At 42.9% G+C, this 27792-nt stretch overlaps 1 protein-coding gene across 2 annotated transcripts in view; it reads left to right on the plus strand.

Annotated features, from left to right (window-relative positions):
- The first annotated feature begins 2048 nt into the window (after positions 1 to 2048).
- Positions 2049 to 27792, plus strand: part of plxdc1 (plexin domain containing 1) — a 68144-nt gene continuing 42400 nt past the window's right edge. The window contains exons 1-2 of one of the 2 annotated variants that reach the window (XM_049001068.1): positions 2049 to 2496; positions 24977 to 25146. In XM_049001068.1, the coding sequence (XP_048857025.1) occupies positions 2421 to 2496; positions 24977 to 25146 (246 nt within the window). In that variant the 5' untranslated portion in view covers positions 2049 to 2420. The remainder of the gene's footprint in view (positions 2497 to 24976; positions 25147 to 27792) is intronic. The other variant, XM_049001066.1, reaches the window with a different exon arrangement.

Below are 27792 nucleotides of genomic sequence, written 5' to 3' on the forward strand. Positions count from 1 at the left end.
CATGGAGAGTCATGTGGTCGCTGGAAAGGGGTGTGTCGCACTCCCAATATCTTTGCAACAGGATGAAGGTCCAAATCTTTAGAGTTCTGGTGCTCCCTGTCTTGCTGTATGGCTGTGGGCCACAGACGCTATCCAGTGAGCTGAAATGAAGACTGGATTCCTTTGGTACTGTCTCTCTTCGGAGAATCCTTGGGTACCATTGGTTTGACTTTTTGTTGAACGAGGAGTTGGTAGGGGAATCCTGAAATAGGCACTTTACCTACATTGTGAGGGAGCGTCAGTTACGGCATTACAGCCATGTGGCACATTTCCCTGAGGGTGGTCCATTTCTGAGGACCCAAGCGACTGGACCAGGCCAATGGGACACCCATGTAACACCTAGCTGCAGCAGATGGGTGGCCATTTCCAGAGGGTGGGACTGGACCATGTGTCTGCCTAGGGGTTGCCAGCTGGGATCCCAAGGTGTTTATTCATGTTGTGGGTGCTCCCCAGCCTGACCTGACATGACCTGTTGTGTACATTGTGTACTCCTGAGTTTCCGTAAATATCTGAATTTTTTACTATCAAGTTTCCTTTGATTAATCTGGGATGATGTATAAAAAGTTATGTATGTACATTTCAATTGTGCTTTGTGTGCACACAACTCTGATAAATGAGGCACCTTTTCTTTAACTTGGATGACTCGGGCAAAACCTGAGCAAAAACAGATCATGCCAATTTATACATTCTGACAAAAATAAGGTACAAGTAAAATTAATCAGCATGACTCTGACCACCTAACATGCCTAAGAAGGCCACATCCCCTCATATATGCATTAAATGTCCTCTGGTTTCTGTATCTATTATTTACAAGCAGTGCTTTGTGTCTATAGGTGCACACACAAGATGGTGCTTTAAGCAATAAGGCCCAGTAAAGACTTTCAGTTGTGTGGATACAGTGCTGGTAAAAGCCAATGTGGTTTTCTAGTAAGCTTCACCATTAATTGCCCTCCCCTCAGTGAACGTCACCTCTCAGTTTCACTTTGTCTTGGATTGTGTATGCTGGTTATGGATATTGTTTCTTTGTACCTTTGTTGTGTTGAGAGCCATAAACTGTTTACGCTCTGATAATTAAGGTCAAAAACACTGATGTTAATGTAAATTACATTTAAAACTCTATTTACTGTTTGAACTCCAGTCTGTAGTGATGTGACTATGGCAGACATGCAGATTTTTTCTCTTTTTTCATCTATTGATTCTTATTAAAGTGTTTATGCCTGCCTTGTTACCCTTTGTTACCCCTCTAATCATTTAAATATGTTCAAAACTGATTGAAAATCACCACCACTATAAATCGTTATGGTTAATTCAGAAATGATCATGTATGCAACTTCAAGAACTGAAAATTGTTTCACTTTGGAAATACAGATTGGCTTAAGAAAAAATGGCTGAATTGTTCAACATCTGATGCTGGAAAGACATTTATTTGTTCATTGTTGATGTCAGTTAACATCCAGCCCAACTGTTGCTTAAGGGGTTTTGATGTTTGCTTCCAAACTGTTTATACTTTCCTTCTTCTGAAATTATGCCTGTATACAGACAAATGACTGCATGTGTGAGCTGGAAAACTGAATCAGCAAGGGATAAGTGGGGCACTTTGGGGGTAAATGGGGCAATTTAGCCCCGTGGGGCTGTCCCCTATAGCTCAGAAACCTACCCCCCCCATATTCACGTGTCAACCTGCCGCCACAAAAACAGATTTGCTTAGGATGCCCTAGTACATCTCAGCTCCAAAAAAGGTAAAAAAAAAAAAACTGATTGTGCTGCAGTTTCCACGCATTAAAAGTAAATGTTTTGTTAATTATAGATCGTTGTCATCCATCTCTTTATAACATTTGGTACTAATTATATCCCTGCCACATTGTTCAGACAGCATTCAGCGCTTAGCCTGATGTTAACTTTGAATTCCCTTTGTAACTTCATATCCACAGGGGGGCACCATATCATCTCCTTACTACAAAAGGAGAAGTTGTGGGGGAAAAAGAGCAGAAATATATAAATAATATCTATGTCAGCTAGTCTCAGCTTTCATTCGATTCTACAGCACGGCACCAAAGACCCTGGAGAAAGAGAGAGGAAGACTCGAAGAGAGAGAGTGTGTGGCAGAAGCTGAGAGAGAGAGAGAGAGGACCAAAGTAAGTGGGACGAGACAAAAGCTGCGAAATGAGAGGGGAGCGACTTTCATTTCAGCCTCATTGCCACATCAGCTGTTCCTAAAGTCTTGCATTGCCATGGAAAAAACAGAACATCACTGAAAAATAAGAAGAAGAAGAAAAATAAAGCAGAACAAAGACAGAGAGTGGAAGAGAGGGTGGGGTACCACAAGTAACCTCTGACTTTGAGAAGTGAAGGAAGAAGAGGGCAGAACCTGGCTCCTGAACATGGGTCTTTGTGCTGTTCTGCTACTCTGTTTCTCTCAAGCAGAGTTGGGGAGAGTTTGGGCTCGGGAGCAGACAGGTAAAAACTCCTGGATGCAGAATGGGGATCTCTGGGCTGGGCCATCACTTTGCATGCTAGCATCTACATGCAGTCATGATATATCTGCCAGAGCTCTGCAACTATGCACTAAGTATCTGCTCTTTATACGATGCATGAAATAAATAGTAAGTATCAGTTAATTGTTGCATTTTCCACTTCTTACACAATTTCTACTTTTAATCTTGAATACTTATGAAGCATTTATTTTTGCGGAGTGTTGTGCTTCTAGGTGGGTTCATACATACTGTTCAAAGAGAGCTTTGTGGTGTTGATCATTCCCGGGTAGCCCCACCTGGCCTGGAAATGTTTCCCGCAGAATTCGATTGGAAATGGGGTCAGGCTGTGGGGGTGGGGATAGGATGTGTGATGGTTTTAACAGTCTCATTCAGTTGGATCTTGATACGGACAGGAATGACTTTAGAAGCCCAAGTCATGTCCTGACTGAATTCTATGGCTTTCAGATGAGGTAATCCAGTCAATTTAAACTCTGGCAAGATTGATATTTTACAGCAGAGGACAGATAATAAATGGGATGGGATTTGCTTTGAAATAACATAAGAACATAAGAAAAGTTTCTTTTATATATATAAACTTTTCTGCCTCACAGGACTGAGTGTGTTTTGTTTGCATTTTAGCCATACAGGAAGACACAATTGCTTTGCCTCCAAAAGTGGTGTGTCTGCTGCATGGTGCCCAGCTCTTACAAGAAATGTGTGTGTACTTATGCATGTGTGTCTGCGGGTGTTTACAGTATCTGAGAGCTCATACCTGGAAAATTAGGATGTGCATTTTTGAGTCGTGTTTTTTTGTTTTGGCATTTGGGTACATCAAAATCTATTCCAGAATCTAGTAGGCTATGTCCCTTGTGGTAGGACAGCCTTCCATATGCAAACTTTGCCCAGTGACAGTGAGATCTGCAGCATGCAGTTGTCTCTGCAGTGTCGTGGTTCAGAATAACAGCAGGAAGCCCCTCCTCCCAATCCGTCTCCAAGTTCCAAGCAGTTCCCATATGACATACGAATCCTACCTGTCAGGATCCAGCATAGTGAGGTCTACCACAGGGTTGATGGAAGGGGTCTTTCAGATGGTGGAGTTATCTAAAATTCCTTCTAGTCCCACATAAACAGAACAGAGAAGAACATCCCTTCCACATCCCTAGTAGCCATGCTGTGGCCCTTACCTGTTTTCCATCGAGATGTGTTGTTTTGGCTCTTAATGAAGTCAGTGATATCTGAGGTGTTACCATAAAAATGGCTAGCTAACAAGTTCACAACAAAGAGCACAGAGAGCCTAGGAGTGGGCAAACTTCTATCCTAGTTTGTAATCATTCATCTCTGATTTGAACCTGACTCAAGAAAGAGGACACAGATTCGCTGCCTATTAAAGAACATGGGCTACGTCCACATCGGACTTCAGTATCAGCATCAAAGCTGATCCTCTTGTGAGAACATTGGTGAATGCTACAGCTTTATCTGGCGCTGGCGAAGCACATCATTGTCCTAGATAGATCCTGACGGATTCCTCTCTATGATGATGCTGGCTGGCCGCTGGGAGCTGGAGGGATTACAGGCGCATTGGAGAGCTCATGGCCCCGTCTCGTCGCTCCAGAGATCTCCCAGATTGGAAAAACACATTAAAGAGGGACTCTAATTTTGGCAGCAGCAGCCCTTGACAGTTTTCTCTGCGTACAGCTCTGGCCTCTTTGTCCCACATCTGCCTGCCTTACTTGTGTGATGCTGCTGAAGGAAGAACTTAACCTATCAGCTGCTGGTGGACTGTCCACTGGGGCCAGGCTGGTCTGAATAGAAAACATAAGTTTAATAGAAACATGCTGCAAACCCCACAAGACTGCTATAGATGGCTTCCTGTTTGTTTTATGCTTTTAATTCCCTTTTGGTAATTATGAGGGTTCTATGTCTATCTAAGTCACCAGTGATGGATAGAGAAATAATCTGGAGGATTCTGAGAAAACACAGCCGCATGTTCCAAGATGAAGTTCAGTGATGTTTTGTGTCACTGCTGCAAATTTATCCTCTGTTTTGTTTCACCACTCTCTGAATACTGCTATTAAGTTGGAATACACCAACAGCTTCGTTAACTGAGCGAGGAGTCTGAATTAAAAAGGGCCAGTTTAACAGGGTCTGAGTATTGAGCAGACATGGGCCTGATGGTGGATGTTGGTTTTAAGCATATACCTGCTTTCTTAGATTTGAAAGTAGTCGTAGAACAGCTGCCAGACTGGGGGGAAGCTGACTAAGTGGACTGGTCCTTTCGGTGCCCCCACGCAGATGTTCCTATGATAAGAGAGATTAGGCCTCTGCTGTTAGTCTACCTAAATACACTATTCTAATCTGGGACATATTTGTAGGGGCAGCTTATGGCAGTTCATAGACACCTAAAAATGTAACACATTATTTTCTATCCATAGTGAGCACTGGGATGCAATGATACATGATGTTCTGCCGCGCAGACTAGCAGCATGTGTACGTAAAAGGCGCTGACCTCATGGCTCCGGAGCGGTACCCCGTTGTAATAGCTGCTACGCTCTTTCCATTCTGACGAAACGTACAAAGGAATGATTTAATGAGGACACATTTGTTATGCAGTTCCTTTTTACTTTTTGTCAAGTAAATAAATATTGCCACATTTCAGAATTGTAAAAAGTGATTTATGTTAATTTACAAGTAAAAAAACACCTCATTAAAAATAATAAGTCAGACTGAATCATGTCTGCCTAAACTAGACTTTTTGCTGTTCTATTAGAGGCTAAAGAACTGGCACCATTGGAAAAGTCTGTATTTCCTCCGTGGAGGTGGCTTCAGAGTAATGTGGCCTCTTCTTAAAAAGATGTAGCACACATCCATGTACCTCCTTTTCACCAGAATAAGTCAGTAATTTAATTTAAAAAAGATTTAATTCTTTGTGCCACGCATAAGGAAAGTGCTTATTTTGCTCACAGAGGTGGCCATAGGGCACTAGACTGACATGAGTAGGGCACCCCCTATGTGGGCCACCTGAGCTATATACAAGAGAAATAAGAGGGAATTACAAATGATGGAACATCACTAATATGCTAATCAAGTCACGAGGTGCTAGCAGTAAATCTTGCTGATTACGATGAGGGTGGGAGTGCTGTCAGTAAAATTCACTGATCGGGAAAGGGGGTATTGCACCAGTGGGCTAATTGGTAAAATTTTAAAGGTTTAACCATTCGATCTTTTGCCATGGCCAGAGGTTGTAGCCTAGGATAGCTTATGCCTCCGCCCCTTAGGCTAAGGTTAGTGTTGAACTTTTGCATGTTTGTTTAATTGTGTTTTCTCCACATATTTTCACAGTGTTTATACCACTCTAGTAGGTTTTGCTGCTTATTGGGCATTGAATTATAGGCTACTTACTTTTAATGTGAAACATGGGCTTGATTGGTTACATATAATGAAGGGATTCTGGCTGGTACTGATGAGAGGCAAACCTGGAGCTCTTCTTCCATGGTTCTCAGTTTCTCTCTCTTTTTGCTTTTGATAAACGGAAAGCTTGAAATGCTTAGCTTGCACAAGTAGGTAGTAGAAAAGAGGATGAATATTGCAACTGCTCTGTCTGAGATGATTGGATATTCAGCTGTGCTTAACCAAAAACTATCCACGTTGTTGTCACTAAAGAGCAATTTCATACTATGGTCCTCAATGAGCTTTCAATGAGCTGTTTTTTGCCTTTGCTAAGATAAGTGTTTTCAAGTGTTTGTCCATTGTCTATTACTTTTAGCTAGAAATGACAATACACTAATAGCAGACAACTGTAGGCAATATTTGTTGTTACTTTTGAATGCAGTTACGTTGTGCTCTGGGTAATTTGCTGTTAGCTGGACACAATTGCAATAGGCTGACTGATGACTGATTGATAAAGATGGTGTCAGATTAATGAAAGTGCAGAATTTTTCTCGGTAACACTTTACTTGATGAGCAGTCATCATAATGCATTATAGATGCATTATAATAATTTAATAATCATAATAATTTATAATGCATTCATACAGTATTATAAGCACGGCTTACAATGCTATTTATAATGGGGGCAGTGTGTGCCTCTGTGGGTTAAGCCTATGTGCCTGTCATCACAAGGTCATCAGTTCAAACCCAGCCTTAGCACATCTACTGCTCCTTGGCCCTTAACCCCCCCAGCTCCGTGGACACCTCAACAGGTGCCTGCCCTTCACAGCTCTACAAAGAGCATGTTGAGGGAAGCATAAAAAGAATTTCCCCAAAGGGACAATGAAGGATTGATTGGTATTATTATCCATCCATCCATTTTCCAAACCACATCTCCTTTACTAACTACAGCAAATTAGCTGTAGTGTTTTCTTTCCTACATCATCATTTGCTCCAAAGCAAATACATAGTATTTGGCTTACACAAATAAATATAATCCCATCCATCCATCCATTTTCCAAACCGCTTATCTTACTGGGTCGCAGCGGGTCCGAAGCAATGGGCACGAGGCTGGGAACAACCCAGGATGGGGGGCCAGCCCATCGCAGGGCAGACTGTCACACCATTCACTCTCACACACACACCTACGGGCAATTTAGCAACTCCAATTAGCCTCAGCATGTTTTTGGACTGTGGAGGGAAACCGGAGGAAACCCCATGACGACATGGGGAGAACATGCAAACTCTACACATGTAACCCAGGCAGAAACTCGAACCCGGGTCCCAGAGGTGTGAGGCAACAGTGCTAACCACTGCACCACCATGCAGCCCCCTGCTATTAATATTATTATTATTATTATTTTATTATTATTATTATTATTAAAAAGGCATCACACATTATAGCCATGTGTATTATGCATTATGAATGCTTTATCAAGCTCTCATTTATGACTACAGATACCCGCATAATGATTCATAATGGTGAGTATAAGCCATGATAATGCAATATGAAGGTATTTATAGTGCATGATTATTTTATCTTATATCCAGAAGTGTAACTCCTGGAAACTGTGTCTTCGTGGGGCCTACCCTTGCCTGATCAGTAAGTGGCCAATACACAGGGAGAGCAGCAGTTGCTGCTAGGGAGGGTTTCATTGCTGTAGCTGAATTGTCTGGGGCATTACTGGTGGTGTTCCCACTGCAGGAACTGCCATTCTTACATCCTCCATACCCTGTGTATCCTGGTACAGCTTTCATTCTGAAATGATCAGTACACAAAATATTGCTGGTCCTAATATCATGAGCAATCTGCTGCTGTACCTTTAAGAAACTGAGAGATACCTAAAATAGCTATTTAAGTGGGTAATGTATTTGGAGGGTTGACGGGTGTGGCTGTCTCAGGGGGACGGTCAGGTGATCGTGGCTATTCCTGTTGATTCGTTCCTCCTGTCACTTGTTGTTCAGTGGATGTAAAAATTGGTGTTCTGCTGTGCCTTGCACCTAGTAAATCGAGGCAGACCCAGATGCTAGTCCTGATTCCCATAATGGTTTATTTTGTTTTCCTCAATGCATATGGCTGAGTTTTTTTTTTCTTCCCGTCTTTTCACATTTTCTCTCTTTATTTGCAACCCTGAAATGCCCAGTCACTGCATCACATACTTCTGCTTGGGGCAATTCTGACACACATTACCACAATTAACAATCATTTTTGGCACCTGGAAGCACATATCTGCTATGAAGATGGCAGACTAACCCAGACTAACCCAGGCAGCTGGTGCAGATGCAGGACATTCCTCATGTATGTCTACTCAGACTGCCTTCATAGGCACAGTGTGCACCCGGTAACCACACTAATCTTCCGCTCCAAAAATATCTGTGCCCTATTTGTGAGGATTTATTTTCCCACTGTGAGACATGTGACATGCATGTGCAGGAACATGTGGGATAGGATCTGGCTTTCCCGGCCGGATGCAGTGCTGCTGCTGTGTCTGTTGCTGTACCTTGGATCTTGGGTCACGTTGTTTGTCAGCTGCTGGGATTCATCGTCCTCTAAGGAGAGTTCAGTAGCAGGCAGCCCCAAACTGCCATTCTGGTGCGCCCTATTTTTTGCCACCTCTCTGCGGCTGTATTTCTGTCGCAGTGCAGTCCTCACTAGAGGAGCTGGCCTGGTGGCTCTAGCTTGTAAGCAGGTCCATTTTCTGTAACTGCTTATGCTATTCAGGGTTGTGGCACGACTAGAGCCTATGGGTGTAAAGCAAGCAACAACCCATGATGCCAACATATTTCAGGGCACACTCACACACCATTCACTCACCCAAGCACACCTATGGGCAGTTTGGTAACTCGACTTAACCTCAGCATGTTTTTGGACTGTGAGGGGAGGAAACCCCATGATGACATGGGAAAAACATGGAAAATTCACACACATGGAGCCATGGCAGTGTGAGTGTGAGACTAAAATCCTGGGTCCCAGAAATGTGAGGCAACAGTGGTGACCACCGCAACACCATGCCCCTCACATTTGGTTCATTTAAATTAAAAATAGGCCATGAAAAATATCATTACCATTAAAAAATTCAGCTAGCAGCCATGCGACTTTTGTCACATATTTAAGTTTCATATATTTTCAAATTTAATTTGGTCAAATTTTATGATTCTTGATTTTTTTTAGTTAAATTGACCAAATATTAAGAAATATAGTAGAGTGCACCCTTGATGCTAAACTGCAAAAAAGATGATTAGCACATTTTTTCTGATAATCAAATGAATGACCTGAGAGATTACTGGGTATTACCAAGAGTGGATGACTAAACTACTCCATGCTGCTGTTACTGTAGCCATTTTAGCTGTAATTTAGTATACAGACCCTCCTCTACTTACGAACTTTCAACTTACGAACTTTCAGACATACGAAGAAAGAGGACTGTAAGTCCAAATTGTCTTTATTGGGCTCCCGTTTCCTGTCCATGCGTATACCCTTAAAATGATGTTGAATAACAACAGAAAAACATTTCAAGTTACAAACGGCCGTTCGGATCGTATTTCATTCGTAAGTACAGGAGCATCTGTATTTGATAATTCACAGTTATAGACTTTTATCTTGTTGAGCAACATCAATAAAACTATGATTGAAAATTGTTAGGAATACTTTCTTACAATGTATCACAAGATAAAAAGTTGAGTGCATGAAAAACTGCCATTTTAAAATTTGAATTTCCAACCTAATATGGAAATAAAATAAAAAACTAAGAAAAAACTAGAAATATTGTTTGTGAAAGTAACTTAAATAAAATAAAAACAAACATCAAATACTTTGTTACTGTAACTATTATACTAAAATGATGATATGTTTAGTTTTAATTACCATTAATAATACCTGAAACGTGTTTTGCCCATTTTGAGGATACATAGTGTAAATTGTTATCATGCACAATTCACTAAAGATCAAACACATAAAAGAGCTGTACCAGGTCTAGACTAAAAATATAATTACTAGAACTTAAACTGGAACTAAACCAAATGAAAACTAAATAGGAAAATATCTCTAAAATAAAAATTAAACACTGAAAACAAAAACTAAAGTGGAATTTAAATTTAATTTAAATGAAATTTAATTAAAAAAATGCTAACAATTTAGAAAATTTAAACTATACTAACACTAGTCCCAAATGGCTGTATTTACTTAAGCCTTAGTGTGATATTTATTCATATTTATTTTTTGTTCTGAATTTTCCCAAATTTTTGTTCTCTTTGGATCCACTGAAGTTCTTGAAGTTTTCAGTTGTTTTGATCTGGTCATGAAACATGCACATTTCTTCCCTCCAAGCGTCTTTTGGGGCTGAGGCGTTAGACAGGCACACATGCAAACAATGGAGAATGGGTACACACTCATGGTGAGATGGGGGTTGGGGCAGACGCACAGCGGGCAGGGTAATGAAAGAAACTCACTCGCAGTGAGACAGGGGTTCGAGGCTGATGCTCAGTGGTCAGGGTAATGGGAGAAACACTCGCAGCAAGATGGGGGTCAGGGCAGACGCTCAACAGGCAGGGTAATGTGAAAAACATACTTGTTAAACTACATGGAAGTTGAATAAATCATTTGGGGAAAAGCAAGGATGTGAGACAGTCAGTAAGCAGACATTTGTTAATTCCTCACACTGAGGCAACCAACTACAGGTTAAATATCCTAGTTAATTACCAAAACTGAAACCAAACTTAGACACATCTGTCAGTACTCCGGAAAGGGAGATCCTCCAAATGCAGCAAAGTGCACCTGCTCTGCTTCTTACTGCCTGTTGGATCCTTTTTGCATCCCCATGATTTTTCTTCTACATATTATAGCTCCATGAGAGCATGACAACAAAGGGGAGGGGGCCACGCACAAAAGTCTGATGGACACTGATAGTGAAAACAGCACAAAAATTGTATGTGGTCTGAAAAATTTTTTATTCTAGCCTAAACTTAGTGAATGCAGATAATTTACTGGTCTCTTTCAGACACAAGTTTTATCAGAAAATAAAAATAACTGCAAATGAGGAACTGCAAACTATAGCTGTTTTATATGTTCTGAAGTATGCATTACAGCTGCACCCGGCTTCCAAACTCTTGTTTGCTTTTCATGTTTCCACATGATGTTCTCAAGCTGAGAAGTGGGTCACGGGTGATTAGAGGGATGACATAACCCAGAGCAGAACCGAGTTCACAGCTTTAGGACTTTTCATGGCCGGAGCCCAAAGTGGTAGAAGTGGCCATGGTGGAGGATGAGGGCCCCAAGGTACCATATATCTGTTTCAGCATCCAGCAGGCTGTGTCATCTCCCCCAAACCCTACGTGACCCCTATACTCACTCCTCCTGCTGTGCTTGGCGGCCAAATCGAGAGAAAAACAAGGGCAGAGGCTGTACGGCTGCAGGAACAATGCTAGCCTCCAGCCGTAAAGCCCAACAAAGCCTGCAGTTAAACACTGCTCCCCCCAATCACCTTACCCCTTTGGTGACCCATTCTAGTCCCTCTCACTGCCTTGCTGCAATTGTCAAGCTTTTAAATCTTATTCATAGGTCTCAGGGCTCTGATATAGCTCTCTTGTATGCTGACACATTTGGGCTTGGTTCTTGTCATCTGTGTTGGACCACAATGGGAAATTTCAAAGCTACTCTGTGCTGTTCTATATCTGCACTGCACCCTGTTTCCTTCTGCTAAGTTTTAAATATGCAGGTCTGTTTTAATGTATATCACTTTTTTGTGGTATTTCAGCAGAAGTGCAGCAGAAGCAGGGGGCGGCATGGTGGTGCAGTGGTTAGCACTGTTGCCTCACACCTCTGGGACCAGGGTTCGAATCTCCGCCTGGGTCACATGTGTGTGGAGTTTGCATGTTCTCCCCATGTTGTTGTGGGGTTTCCTCCGGGTACTCCGGTTTCCCCCCACAGTCTAAAAACATGCTGAGTCTAATTGGACTTGCTAAATTGCCCGTAGGAATGCATGTGAGAGTGAATGGTGTGTGAGTGTGCCCTGCGATGGGCTGGCCCCCCATCCTGGGTTGTTCCCAGCCTCGTGCCCATTGCTTCCAGGATAGGCTCCAGACCTCCCGCGACCCAGTAGGATAAGCGGTTTGGAAAATGGATGGATGGATGGGTGCAGCAGAAGCAGGGAGTTTTTTTTGGGGGGGGGGGGAATACACCCCCCCCCCGCCCAGGATTCTCATGTGAACCCCCTCTCGCCCAAGAATCATCTCACCCTTCCCAGATAATACATACCTCTGACTGGCTGATGATATGTAACCCAAAAAGTACAGAGTAGAGAGTGGTTCTCTTCTCTGCCAATTATTCTACTTGATTGGCTGATCGGGTTAACAATACACATCTTTTCCACATATGGAAGTTGCAACAACTGTTGCATTAATTAGCAACCATTAACAGTCGAATAGTTATTAGTAGGGCTGCACCCTTTTACCTTGTTTATCCACAATATCTCATCTTTTAAAACATGTCACTACTGAGCTGTCCCTTCACCACTACTTCAATGCTTATTGCTTCAATGATATACCAATACAGTAGCACGTGTTTTGCCCTGCTAACTGAATTTAATAATGCATATCAGCAAAGCAAAGTGAAATTGCAAATATCAACTTATCAAGGTGTTGAGACTTGCGGGGGCAGAGCGGGAACAGAGGAGCAGAAGTCCAGGGAGTTGGGGAAATGAGGGCTTTAACAAGGGAGAATACATCCACAAACAAAGATTAAACAAAAGGACCGATGTCAATGACCGGACTGGAGAAAACATACCTAACGCAGGCTTAAATACATTTAACTAATGACAGCAACAAGAAACTGATCACACTGGGATTCCACTCGAGGTGTACAAGGGGGCGTGGCACTCAGGAGGATCAGACGAGTGGGGCAGGACCGGACCCCCCCCAAAAAAAGCGCACTCTGGGCATGCCTAAGGGGAGTGAAGAATGAGACCGGGGACACAATGAAACAAAAAAAAAGAGAACATTAACGAGGCATGAAGAACAGCACGGACACAGAACAGGCACAAGGATAACAACTCGGACAATGACAAACCACGGGGAATGCAAACATAGGGGCACCAGAAAAGGAAACGCAGGACCTGGGAACACTAAAGGGGACAACACCAGGGGACAAACCAACAGGAGGCACAAAGGGACCAAAGGCACTGAGGGACAGGGAGCAAACACAGGGGGCACAAAACCAAGGAGGAAGGAAGCAGAGGGTGGGAGGCACCAGGGAGCTGGAGGGAACCCCAGCAGGTGAAAGGTGGAAGCCACAGGGGCAACAGGTGCCCACGAGGTCGGAGCGACCCTTGGGACTGCAAGGCTTAGAGGGGATGCTGAAGGGGGCGAGGAGGAATCTTGATTTCTGCTGAGGCACACAGATGGTCGAATTTGGCTTCACTGGCATAAATCTATAGACCCAACCTACCTTGTGTCTGCAGGTCAGGCTGGTGGTTGTGGTTTAATGGCATGCGGAATGTTTTCTTGACACACTTTTGTCCTGTTAATACTAATCAGTCAATGATTGAATGAGGTAGTTCTCGGCTTTATGAGCCAATTCATTTTAAATGAATTGGAAGTGGGAATTTTCCCATAAAAATGTTATAAAAATGATGACTTTGGTTCTAGCCCATTTTTTTTTTTAAATATAAATTTTTGCCAAATAAACAAATGTATTATTAGAAATAACATTTAAACAATAATTTACACACATTTAAACAAAAAAAATCATTGGAGAAAAACTAAAATCTAAACACTTTGCTAAAATTGTAACAGGGGGGCGGCATCGATGTACAGTGGTTAGCACTGTTGCCTCACACCTCTGGGAGCCGGGTTCGAGTCTCTGCCTGGGTCACGTGTGTGGAGTTTGCATGTTCTCTCCATGTCGTCGTGGGGTTTCCTCCGGGTGCTCCGGTTTCCCCCCACAGTCCAAAAACATGCTAAGGCTAATTGGAGTTGCTAAATTGCCTGTGGTGTGCATGTGTGAGTCAATGGTGTGTGAGTGTGCCCTGCGATGGGTTGGCCCCCCATCCTGGGTTGTTCCCTGCCTCATGCCCATTGCTTCCGGGATAGGCTCCGGACCCCCCGCGACCCAGTAGGATAAGCGGTTTCGAAAATAGATGGATTGATGGATGGATGGAAAATTGTAACATTCACAGGCGTTTTTTTTTTTCATGTATCCCATTTTGAGCTGGGGAACATCGCTCACAAACAGTGCAGAAATTGAACAAGATGAATTAACAGGATCAAGTTGGGACTGAAACAAAGTGGTACAAATTGGGCAACATCGTAAAATAAACCATGAAGTGTAATGCTGCGTATACGCAGATATGCAAATACAAATAAGGCATGTATAGTCAGATAAAGCAAAGCTATCTGACAACTTTGTTGGAGGCAGCGCTTGTTGAGTACTTATTTGAAGTACCAAAGGTGCGGTACCTGGTACAGTGGAAAAGCAGTCTAACAATGAAGCAAGAACTACAGTCCTTTACTGGGGATGACAGCAACTGCTCCAATTGTGTTTGCCAAATATCATATGTAAGCAAGAAGACTCATTGCCCACACGCAGACATACACGTCTCTGCGGACCAAAAATCATGATTATTTTTTGATGGTTTTTTTTTTCATTCAAATAGAGCATAAAGGAGGAAATATGTTTTCACTTGGAGTGTAATTTCAGGTAACCCATCAGGACATTGGGCTACTGATTTTGCAAGTCCTGCACTCCTAGTCAAAATGTGCGAGCATTTGTACTTTTGCTGAGCTCCAGTCGTTCGGTTGTTAACAAGAGGCTTTAGCCATGGCTATTGGGGATACCCACCATCACCTTAAACATAAGCAAAACATATATGGGAACTGCAGTATATTGACAAATATGATGTCTGCTGCGTATTGTAAATCTTTGGAATACTAGTTGAAATGGAGCTCGTGGACAAAGATTTGCCATTAATTTGTTTTGAAATAAATAAAAAATAATGCTTAGAAAGTAACCATGCATTTCCAAAAGCCCTGTTGCTTAATTTGTGGCAGTATTTTGGAATATGAAGCTGTGTAAATGAGAGGGTGCAGCATGTGTTATCTGCGGACTGGCCAAGGTGCTGTTTAAGCTGCACTCTCTAACATACGTATATCTCCCCCTCAGTGATTTCAGAAACAATACTTGTTCTCCAAACAGGCTATCTGGAGTCCATATCTCCCCTGGACAAAACAGATCCAGAACTCCCTGGTTCATACTTCTGTATGCCTCTATCGTTTCCAGTGTGTTTAGAGATATGCAAACTTGATTGCCATCACTTCCCTGCTAGTTGATTCAAACCCTGGACAATGGATTTGATTGTCTATCAGGAATATTATGCTCCTTTTCTTGTACAAAAAGCGTAACTCTCAGTATAGTAGTCTATTTAGGACAATAAAACAAAAGTTACTTATCTTTGGAAGTTGCCACCATGATATTGGATTGTACTTGTATAGTCCAATGAATCTGCCTTGTGACCTGGCTGAACTTCCACCACTCATGTTGATGAGGAAGGTGTCCACTCTGCTCTGTATCAATGATGCCATGCAGGTGCTGAAACTGGTGCTGAGAGGCAGCTGGGTCTCAGTTGGCACATAAGTGGCACATCATCGAAATCATACTGCCACACATTGCTGATCTGCAGAATATGATGCCTCGCACCCCAGCCATGTACTGTTTACCCTGCTCCCATCAGGGTGGCGCTACAGGAACCTTAGATCCCGCACCAGTAGGCTTTCTCTCATGACCCCATCACCATTCTGAACTCTCAACCTGCACCACTTAAAACCAATGAAATAAAGGATGAATCAGTTTTTGAGTGATTCAGCAGCTACAGGAAACACGCGAAACCTGACCTTCCCAGTAGCATCCCATAAGGCATAGTCTGACACAAATAATAATAATGATGATAATGTGATTTTTCCAGTGATCTGATAATGTCATTTCTGTATGATTCCAATAATTTTTTTATCAAAATTGCCAATTCTGTGTAGCTCAGCTGCAAGCACAGGGAGAGATGAGGTGTAGCAGACGAGCTCAGCCTCCCCTCTGATTGTGCAACCGCAAAGAGGACAGTAACCATGTAAATACTCACCTTCTTTATACCGCAAACTAAAATTTACAGCAGTTATATGCCATATGCACAATAATTACCAGGTCATCAGATCAAAGGCGAAACGAGGAGCAGAAGTCACAATAGACTCTGAACAGATGGGTGCTGACCCTGACAACTTTACTGCAATACCTTGGTGAAGCTAGCTTTATATGCAGTTTTCCGGCTGTAAGATCTTTCAACATAATATATTTCAGTGTTTGTGCGTGCACTTCAAGCTCAATAGCCCAACTGGCAGTGAATGGACACAGTGCAATGATTAATAAATACACATTATTACACATCATTAAAGTTACAGGTATACATTGTCCCCCATATTTTAATGCTTAAAGCATGCTTTTCAGGACATGTCTGTATTATTTAGGCTTCTTGCCATCACATTGCAGCAAATAGTAAGTGGGCAAGTGTAGTGGGATCGTAAAACTTTTGCAAGGGAGAAGTGTTAAATATGTCTGTGAAGACAGCAGACAATTGCTCACTGCATATTTTTAAAACACAACCTGAAATTCCATCCAGTCCAGCAGCCTTGCATGTGATGATCCTGTTAAATCTCCTTTTCACATCCACAACAGAGACGTTTAAACCGACATCATGCAGTGCTGTGGAGCTCGCGCTGGTGGATCTGAGTTTGCCAGCTCAAATCTTGTGACGGATCTCTAGCACCACGAGTGGGGCAGGAGATGTGCTGGTGGTATGTAGGGTAAACGGTTCTCAAATTACCTTCTTAAAGTCACCAGAAACAATAAACAGTCCATCTGGATGTGCATTCTCATAGCTGGTGATGACATGGTAGAGTTTGTCCACAGCACGCTGTCTGTTACTCTGTGGTGGGATGTAAATTGCCATCATGAACACAGCACTGTGCTCTCTGGGCAAATAGAATGGCTGGCACTTAATCAGAGGTCCGGAGTGCAGTTCTGTGAAAGTACTTCCATGTTTGTGCACCATGATCTGTTTCTGAGAAAGCATACACCACCTTCTCTTTTCTTCCTGGATGATTCTGTCCAATTGCTGAGGTAGATTTTAAATCCCTCTGGCTAAACTGCGTGGTACGGATCTTATTATTCTGTTTACTGAATTTAATCTTCGATGAGTCCTCTATCCATTTAGCAAGAACATTTTTGTATGAAAATACATGCATATACTTAAGACAGATCTCTCCAAAATTGAAGCAGTAGTGTTAGGTGGCAGTAGAGGATGGCAAGGGAGGGTGTAGAAGTTGTCGTACAAGCAGCGTATATCTGAGTTGGGATCCTATGGATCAAACCTCCCAAGAGTACAGATCAGCGGTTCTCAAGCTGTGGGACATAAAATGATTTTCTGAATATTCTAAAATAAAGTTTACATTTTGTTTTCATTGGCAGTTTTTTTTTGTCAGCTAACTGGAGCTTCTGTATGTACAGTCAAAACTGGTAGCAATAGTATTTGATCTCAGAAGAAAATTACAATGAGTGTCTGTATGTGTCTGTGTGACAATGCATAGTATAGTTAGTTAAACCATTGGTGTGGCAGGACAACAGCACCAATCCCCCCTTTCACCTTTAATCTCAAATTACTATGAACCTCCAGATTTCTCATTCACCTTAGAAAAGGGGATTTAACTATCCAAAAGACTGGCTAAAGAGGTACATCTTAAACCTTTACTTAAAAGCAGAGATTGTCTCTGAGTTGCGAACACTAATAGGAAGTTAATTCCATAACTGTGGTGCTTTATGAGCAAATGCTGTTCCCCCAAAAGTAACATTCTTTATTCTGGGTATAGATAGAAGGCCTGCATCTTGTGATCTAAGCGATCATGTGATCTTTTAGTTTTATAATGGAATGATATAGATTGGCTGTAAGATTTCTTGCGTGAGTGTGAGTCAGAAAGCATATGTCACACCAGATGCGTGTGAGTTGGCAACCCTGGGGGTGGTTCTGGGCCATTCAGAGTCCACAGTGAGCGATACAGAACAATAAATTGTGTCTGACAGGTATGTTTGTGCGTTAGGGATGGTAAGATTCACTGATTGCACCGTATTAAAGTTCATGGTGCGACTGGCCCAATTAATAAAGCGTGCACCGGATATAATTAAATGAATTCAGAATCATCATTTCTAACATCTTAGCATCAGTAAAATCTGATTTATTAACGTAGAATACTGAGTTGGATTATTTTGCTTTATTGATTTCGTATTATTTATTTAGGTCAAAACTGGTGTTAGTAATGTTTTCAGGGTCATTATTCTTCCAGACCACAAGAAGGCAAGACTTTTATCATGAACCTGCCTGTGTTTAGCTATTGTGCACAAAAGCAAGTTTTCTTTTGTGTCTGTGTTTAGGAATTAAAGTAAAATATAGCTCCTGCCTCATCTAATTTTTAAGGGAATGAAATTGAGTCATCCATATGTTGAAGCATGGTTTGTAATTAGCCAGGTGGAAGGTTGGTTGGTTCATTTAAAAGATTTTTGATTACATGTAATATGTTTAGCAGTTTTCAAAATTATATATTTCTCCATAGGTGTAGAAGTATTTCTTCTTACAGATATTATTTGAAGAACCTCTACCCTCCATTAAAACAGTTTATTCTCAGCTCCTGCTCTGGCAGGGAGTTGTATTCTATGCATGAATACATGTTAACAACAGATGTTATAACATACACATATTCTACACTTTACAATTCATGTGTTTTTGAGCCATTTTCCCACTTTTCCAGTTTGAATGGGCGAACATTATTAGCTGCTGAGAACTACGGTTAAACCACTATTTTGCATACTAGGGATTCTCTTATTTCTTATCCGTTTTTTCCTTTTTTGTGGAGCCTATGAAAATAAATCTTAGGATTGCCATTTTGTGACATTATTATTATTATTATTATTATTATTATTATTATGACATTCTCGTCAATATATAATTGGCTCCGTTTGGTCAACTACTACCTTTTTGGTAAACAAACACATTAATAGACATTCTAGTTTCAAATCAAATCAAACGCTGGTGCGTGGAACGTCTTCTCTCTCCAGCAAGATGACCATCTCCCACTGCTGTCGAGGGAGCTTCGTAAAGTTCACATTTTGTTGCCGGCATTCTCTGAGGTATGCGAACCGGTGAATAGCCAGATCTCTGTAGGTGCTTATACCTACTTTTAGTCTGCTTAGTCTGATGGCTGCCATACTGAAGGAGTAGCTGTTGCTGTAGCGGATTGGCTCCTCCGGATGGTGTCTGATGTTACTTCTTTAAACGAGTATATTATGAGGTTCAGGCTAAGGCACTCTTTGTGTGTCTTGTCTGTTGTCTCAGTGTATGCTTCGAACGTAATGCCTCACTAAACTTAACTTGGTGGTTGATGGGTGCTCACGAGGTGACACGCCTCTGGTCATGGGTGACTTCAATGTGACTCCTAGTACTGACAGGCCTGCATATGAGGATTGTGTCGGGCTCCATGGGTCCGGAGACTGGGTTGAGAATGGCTCCATGTTCCTTGAATTTGTGAAAGGTCAGAGGCTGCGGGTTGTTGGATCCTGCTTCCTATGTCATGAGCTGCACCATTCAATTCTGACCACAGACTTGGAGATTTAGCTTAGATCCAGTAGGCTACTATCTACTAGGAAAATGAGGCTGGACTTGCCTAGACTCCTAGATCCAGCTGTTTCTGATGAGTTTGCATGTAGTGTAACTAATGCCGCTAATGTTATGTGGGAGACCTTCTGTAATAAGACCCGGAAGGTTGCCAAGGGTTGTGTTGGTGTTGCCAGTCTTCCCAGAAGGAGGTGTTTCATATCACAGGGCATCCTGGGTATTATCAAGAGGAGTCACAGCGAACGACTTCATGCCAACTCCAGTCTGTACCAGGAACTGAGGAGGACATCTGTGAGGGCACTGAGGGCAGATAAGGAGGCATTTGTTAGATGAATCTGTGAGCAGGTGACACACCACTCTGTAGGTGATGTGGCTCACCGGATCTTCAATGCTGAGGTAATGAGTGGCTGGATAAGGCCAAGGGGATGCCCAGATAACACCTGGCGGCGCAGACAGAAGGTCATTTCTGGAGTGTGGAACTGGACTGTATGTCTGCCTGGGGGGTTGCCATCCAGGATCCCACAGAGTTTTGTTGTGTGGTGCGTGTGGCAACGTGCTGCATCAGCACATGTTCCCCAACCTGACCTGACCTGACCTGACTTGTACAGGAATGATTCTGTCCCAAGCTGTTTGATCCATATAAGCTGTTGGTCACTATAACTGTGATCCTTGTAAGGGGTTTCATCACAATTGTCTGTATCCTAAACAGCACTGAATGAGTACAACTGTTGTAACCTCCCCAATACATAAATACCTAGTATATTGTTTATGTTTTTAATGATATAAAACTGGGGGAGGCATGGTGGTGCAGTGGTTAGCACTGTTGCCTCACATCTCTGGGACCTAGGTTCAAGTCTCCACCTGGGTCACATGTGTGCAGAGTTTGCATGGATAGGATAAGCGATTTGGAAAGCGTTTGCATCAGTTACAAGTCTCGTCCCACTGTGTTTGCTGTTATGTCATAAGAATGAGTAAGAAGACAGTCCAAAAATGGGACCAGATTTGGCATTTATTTGGAACATGCCATAAAATAAGTTACTCAATTAGCTCTAGTATTTATTTCTATGGATCTCTAGGAGAAGATCTTCTTGGCACTATTTTATATGTGATGTGTTTCTTTCTGGAAAGTTAGAATATGTTTGTGAGAGTGACAGGGGCATCATGGTGGACAATGAGGTGAGGTCATTTTTTTCACAATAAATGGCCTGACACTGCTGGCAGAATCTTTTTCTGCATAATTTTAATAATTCCCGCAAATTCAGCATATATAATGCGGGACTTAACGCACTTACACTACCATTTCAGTGAGGATGAATGACAGTAAAATGCAAAATTTTGCTTTATATGTTGGAATTATAACAGCAATAGTTTACAAAAACTGTATATAGCACGACTACAGAATCACCTTACAAGGCGACGTGACATCACACCTCTGACCCCGATACAACCATATCCCCCAGTGTTAAAATAAAACCTACACCCCTGTATATCTCAACAAATCGCGGTGCCTTCTATGTTAAAGTTCATTAGGAGCAAATTATTTTGGGGCAAATAAGTATAACTAAGCCAGTAACTGGTTAAATGTTCCTTGTTATTATTTTGTTGTATTTGCCCATGTTTTATGGAGCCAACATGGAAAAGTTGAATGACTATTGTAAACTGTTGCACATAAAAGCAAGCTTCTCTTTCATGTCTGTGAAGGGAGAGGAATCACCAACTCATACTTATATGTATTGGAAAGTTATGAAAAATTTTGAATACAGTCCAAAGTTTTTTGGTGTTTTTGCTTTGCTATTTTTTATTAAAGTAAAAAAGTTTTTAAAGATTTTTTAAAGATTTTTTTAAATCACATTCACATTCATAATGTATTCACTATCATGCGCCTCTCCCATCATATTGCACTTCCTCCTGGGTCAGAACACCTGACATCAGACTGTCACCACTGTTAATGCCACCTGGACCTGCACTTCCTTTGCCATACCACGTGACATCACCAACATCCCAGACCAACACAGAATACCCCGACAAGCGTCCTGTGCCTAGCCTGTCCTGTCCTGGAGTTATTGAGCAGGAAGCAGCACATGCCAGGGTTACATGAATATGCAATTATTAGTAGAACACGTTAAATGCACATTAGTTAATGCCATGGGTCATTTCAAAAACTAAAAGAAAATATAGTCTGTACTGTGATTTTGTTGCCAAGTGAATCACCCCCCCACACACACACTGATTTTTTAAGTAAAAATCTGTGATGCACAATATGGAGTCCAGTTTTTTGATACTCAGATAACATTGCTAGGGGCAATAAACAGAGCTGTGGGGAAAGAAATCCCTAGGTAATGGTCAAATTAAAAAGTAATTATCTGAGTTATCTGAGGTAAATGAAGACTGACTAAACACCCACAAACATACAACACAAGCTGGTGACTTTTTCAGAATGTGTTAAAGAAGTCAGAAATCATTATCATTTTTTTGATAGCTATGGCTGAACCACCAACTATGCTGTATAATGAAGGCATTCATAGTACAAATGCCTCTGGCCTCGAGGTGACAGTGGTCCCATCTGTGGGTGGGTATAAAGAGCTTTGCCATATATAATATGCACTGGACAAAATCGGTGTTCTGACATCTGCCTCTATTCATGATTTTATTTTTTTTAAGGCTTCAGTGTGTTTTGGTTTAGTAATCATGTGTCATCCAGATGTTATATTTGAATGTGAGGCAACGTGTTTGGGTAAAAGTCAGCCAGAAACTGAAAGGAGCCAGAAAGGAGATGAAAGTGGACTTCAGGAGAACCAAGCGGGCTGAGCAATCTGCCCTCTATATCGACGGGGTAAATGTAGAGAGGGTGGAGATCTTCAAGTTTCTAGGGGTCCACATGTCCGCCGACCTCACCTGGTCCACTAAATCTCTCACCAGGTGAGGAAAGCACAACAAAGATTGTACTTCCTCAGGAAGATGCGTCAGGCCCACCTCCCCCAAAAGCTGCTGATCAATTTTTACCGCTCTACCATTGAGAGCCTCCTGACCTATGGCTGCACAGTGTGGTTCAGTAGCTGTACTGAAGACATGATGAACCTGCAGCAAGTGGTAAGGGCAGCAGAGCGGGTAATCAGAATGGCACTACCCCCCCTCAAGGATATTTACACTGGCATTCTCCACCGAGGAACCAGTAAAATCATCAAAGACTCCTCACACCCTGGACACTACCTTTTCTCCCTCCTCCCCTCTGGCAGATGCTACAGGTCAATCAGAGCAAGGACTGCTCCCCCGCCCCCCAAATGATTGTTTCTATGGAACAGTATCAACTCCCCTGAATGACTGTCTTCTACGCAACTCTATGCTTAGGGCAGGTCATTAAGCACACTCTACCGTGGACTGACATATTGTGCACATTGTACTCAGACACTCATTCTGTAATAGGATGGCTGTCTACTTTTGTGTGTTGTTCTTATTTATTATTTATTACTTTAACTTATGCTGCTAAACAGAGAGCTGCTTAACTGTTTTTCACTGTTTCTGTGAAAGTGACAATGAAGATCTATCTTATCTTATGATGGTTGCGAGGAGATGCATGAGAATGTATTTACATGATCAGAATCCATCCATCCTTTTTCCAAACCGCTTATTCTACTGGGTCGCGGGGGGTCCAGAGCCTATCCCGGAAGCAATGGGCACGAGGCAGGGAACAACCCAGGATGGGGGGACAGCCCATCGCAGGGCAGACTCACACACCATTCACTCACACATGCACACCTACGGGCAATTTAGCAAGTCCAATTAGCCTCAGCATGTTTTTGGACTGTGTGGGGAAACCAGAGTATCTGGAGGAAACCCCACAAAGACATGCGGAGAACATGTAAACTCCGCACACATGTGACCCAGGCGGACACTCGAACCTGGGTCCCAGAGGTGTGAGGCAACAATGCTAACCACTGCATCACCATGTCGCCCCTACTGTATGATCAGAATCGCATTTGTAAAATGTTTGCTAAAGAAGACCCTCCTGTACCACAGCTGCTGTGAAATGAATGTTCGAAAAGCATGAAAGTTCAAAATGAGAGGTCACCATTTCAGCAGGGGAACTCTAGGACTCTGCGTAAGAGTGAGGAAGGCCTTCAGGGAGACTCATTCCAAAAAAAGAGGCAGCGGACTGCAAAGCACTTGAAGGCCTTTCATGTTTGTTTTCCTAAACAGCTATTCTGAAGTGTGATTTAATATATTTTTCAGTGTTCTGTGTTAAGTCACTGCTACCAGAACTACACTGTTTCTGACCGTTTGTTTTGCCTCATGTAGATTTACAGCTCCAGAGAAAAAGGGTAAGGAAGCTCCAGTTCCTGCCTGTGGCTTTGTGTTAATGACAGTGAATGAGTACCAGCCTGAAAGGGGGCAACAGCAGCAGTTCTGTTAGATAATCTGTTGAAATCAATCTTGCTCTGAATTAAGGCAGGAAGCAATTTCTTGAGTTCACAGTGGCTGTCTGCGCCTCTAAAAGTGGGACACAAAACTACAGAGAACTCGTTCAGAATGCTGTCAATCCTTACACCTTTGTACCAGACAAACACACAATAAATTTTCAATAACTGGTGAAATACAAATGGACATGGATTGTTTTTGTTTTCAGCAGCAATTCTCCTGGCAACCAGCAAGAGCATCTAGGGCACACAGTGTGGTGGCAACTGTTTATCCCTGGTTCATTGTCATTCTCTCAAAATGCTTCTAGTGCAATTCCGTGCGATTCCAAACATGATTATCAGTCTTACTCATGAGAGGGGACAAGGACTGAATGACTTCAAGCAGGACAAAGATGTGAAGTTCAGTAAACCCAGCATGTCCAGGTGATACCACATGTCATTTTAAGCCCATATCTGCTGCAGCATACTTTTCTGTTCACTGAACAGATGTCATATTAGCCTCTTGTTATGTGTGGAATATGTTGTGTAGCTCCTGCTCCGATACTGCTTACACTTGTACTTGGGAATTCATTGGAAGCTCAACCTAGCTGCATTTATGTCTGGTTAACTCCTTGACAGCCATTGGATTGCAATGTGCTATTTGCCTTGTGTGTATGTTGCTTTGGACAAAAACGTCTCTTATATTAAACAAATGTTAAAGTAACTCCTGTAGACCTTGCATTCTGGGAAATGATGGCCTGTTCCATTTGAAAATTGAGTGGTATATTTACCAGTCCCATATATTTAGTATACCATATACCAAATGTATGGGACTAGGGTGATCTGGGATTTTGGGGATTACTGTGGATTATTTTCAAATACTTCCTCCTTTTCTCTGCGTGTTTGCTGTCCCATGCCCTCCTCACTACAGGCCTGTTTTTCACAGAGGGGCTTCATGTCTCATCAATATGGAAGGACCGGGGCCCACCAGAGCTTCACAGGACCCGCAGGGATCAGCAGCTGAGCCCTGGATCGGGCCAGATCAGAACAGCTCAGGAGGCCAATGGTGGGAGCCTGACCATCGACACACTCCCTGATAACATGACCCACATTGTGGTGAGTGCCACAGGAGGTAGTGGCGGGAGCTAACATACGTATGTATGTGTGTGTCTACATATGTATGTGTGTGTATATATATACATGTATTTGAGGGAGGAGAAAGCATGCATATGTGTGGGAGGAGCAAGTGTATGTGTTCGTGTGTATGTAGATACATATGCATGGGAGGAGCAGGCGTGTGGGAGCAGCAGGTGTACGTAATTCAATTAAATTTTATTTTATTTTATTTATATAGCACTTTTAACAACAGTCATCGTCACAAAGCACTTTACATTTAACTGGCCAGAACCCCAACAAACAAGCCTGAGGCGACAGTGGCAAGGAACAAATCCCTCTAGTAGGAAGAAACCTTGAAAGGAACCTAGACTCGGAAGGGTACCCCATCCTCCTCTGGGCGACCGGGGAGCATAAAACTGCATTTATATTGACATTCATTAGAGTTCATAAAGTTATAAAGTCCCAGTTGGTTTCATGTTGTCATCTCCATGAGTCCAGGTGCAGGTTCACACAGTGTAGAGTCGGATCGGTATCAGCTCGGAAAAGAGAAGATGGAGAAGAGTTATTGCCCTACACCTAACCTAACCTCCGGCAGGACTAAAGTAGCTATGAAAGACTGGCTAAAAGATTGACCTGGAAGGAAGCACAGACTTTCAGGTTTCCAGGGGTTTTGCCATCAAGTCAACCTACCGTTAACAGCTTAAGTGATCGGCGAGAGTGGCAGGACGACAGCACCAATCCCCCCTTTCACCTTTAATCGCAAATGACTATGAACCTCCAGATTTCCTATGAACCTTAGAAAAGGGGATGTAACTATCCAAAAGACTGGCTAAAGAGGTACATCTTAAGCCTTGACTTAAAAGCAGAGATTGTGTCTGAGTTCCAAACACTAATAGGAAGTTTATTCCATAGCTGTGGTGCTTTATGAGCAAATGCTCTTCCCCCAAAAGTAACATTCTTTATTCTGAGTATGTATAGAAGACCTGCATCTTGTGATCTAAGTGTACAATTTGGAATTTAGTTGCAAATGAGGTCACTCACATACTGCAGTGCAAGACAATTTACAGCTTTATAGGTTAAGAGTAGTGTTTTGTAGTCAACACGACATCTAACTGGCAGCCAGTGCAATGAAGATAAAATTTTGGTAATATGATCGTATTTTTTAGTTTTGGTGAGGACTCTGTCTGCTGCATTTTGGACTAGCTGGAGTTTATTTTATGACCTATTTGGACAGCCAGAGAATAAGACAGTACAGTAATCGAGCCTGGAGGTAATAAATGCATGAACCAATTTCTTTGCATCTTAAAAGGAGAGCATGTTTCTTAACTTGGCAATATTGCGCAGGTGAAAGTAGGCGGTACGGCTAATGTTAGAAGCATGTACATCAAACAAAAGATCAGAGTCTAGAATAACACCAAGGTTTTTCACAACAGTACTTGGTGTAATAGGTAGTCCATCCAGATTAACTGTGATGTCCGATATTGTACTTCTGGTGGCTTTAGTGCCAGTAAGAAGAACGTCAGTCTTGTCTAGGTTCAGCTGGAGGAAGTTGTCTGACCTCCCCTTTTTGATATGCATTAAACATTCTTCCATTCTCTGAAGTTGCTGTCTATCTTCTGGTTTGGCCGATATATATAATTGTGTATCATCTGCAAAGCATCCATCCATCCATCCATCCATCCATCATCTCCCGCTTAATCCGGAGTCGGGTCGCGGGGGCAGCAGCCTCAGCAGGGAGACCCAGACTTCCCTCTCCCCGGCCACTTCGTCCAGCTCCTCTGGGGGGACCCCGAGGCGTTCCCAGGCCAGCCGAGAGACATAGTCTCTCCAGCGTGTCCTGGGTCTTCCCCGGGGTCTCCTCCCAGAGGGACATGCCCGGAATACCTCCCCAGGGAGGCGTCCCGGAGGCATCCTGATCAGATGCCCGAGCCACCTCATCTGGCTCCTCTCGATGCGGAGGAGCAGCGGCTCTACTCTGAGTCCCTCCCGAATGACTGAACTCCTCACCCTATCTCTAAGGGAGAGCCCAGCCACCCTGTGAAGGAAACTCATTTCGGCCTCTTGTACCCGCGATATCGTTCTTTCGGTCACTACCCAAAGCTCATGACCATAGGTGAGGGTAGGAACGTAGATCGACTGGTAAATCGAGAGCTTCGCCTTTTGGCTCAGCTCTCTTTTCACCATGACAGACCGATGCAGCGCCCGCATGACTGCTGACGCCGCACCGATCCGCCTGTCGATCTCCCGCTCCATCGTTCCCCCACTCGTGAACAAGATCCCGTGATACTTAAACTCCTCCAATTGGGGGAGGACCCCATCCCCAACCCGGAGAGAGCATTCTACCCTTTTCCGGCTGAGAACCATGGTCTCGGATTTGGAGGTGCTGATTCTCATCCCAGCCGCTTCGCACTCGGCTGCGAACTGCTCCAGTGAGAGCTGAAGATCACGGCTCGATGAGGCCAACAGAACCACATCATCCACAAAAAGCAGAGACCTAACGCTGAAGTCACCGAACCGGACGCCCTCAACGCCCTGGCTGCGCCTAGAAATTCTGTCCATAAAAACTATGAACAGAATCGGTGACAAAGGGCAGCCCTGACGGAGTCCAACCCTCACCGGAAACGAGTCCGACTTATTGCCGCCCAT

This window comes from Brienomyrus brachyistius, unplaced genomic scaffold (genome assembly GCF_023856365.1).
Source record: "Brienomyrus brachyistius isolate T26 unplaced genomic scaffold, BBRACH_0.4 scaffold55, whole genome shotgun sequence".
In the NCBI taxonomy this organism is placed as follows: domain Eukaryota; kingdom Metazoa; phylum Chordata; class Actinopteri; order Osteoglossiformes; family Mormyridae; genus Brienomyrus; species Brienomyrus brachyistius.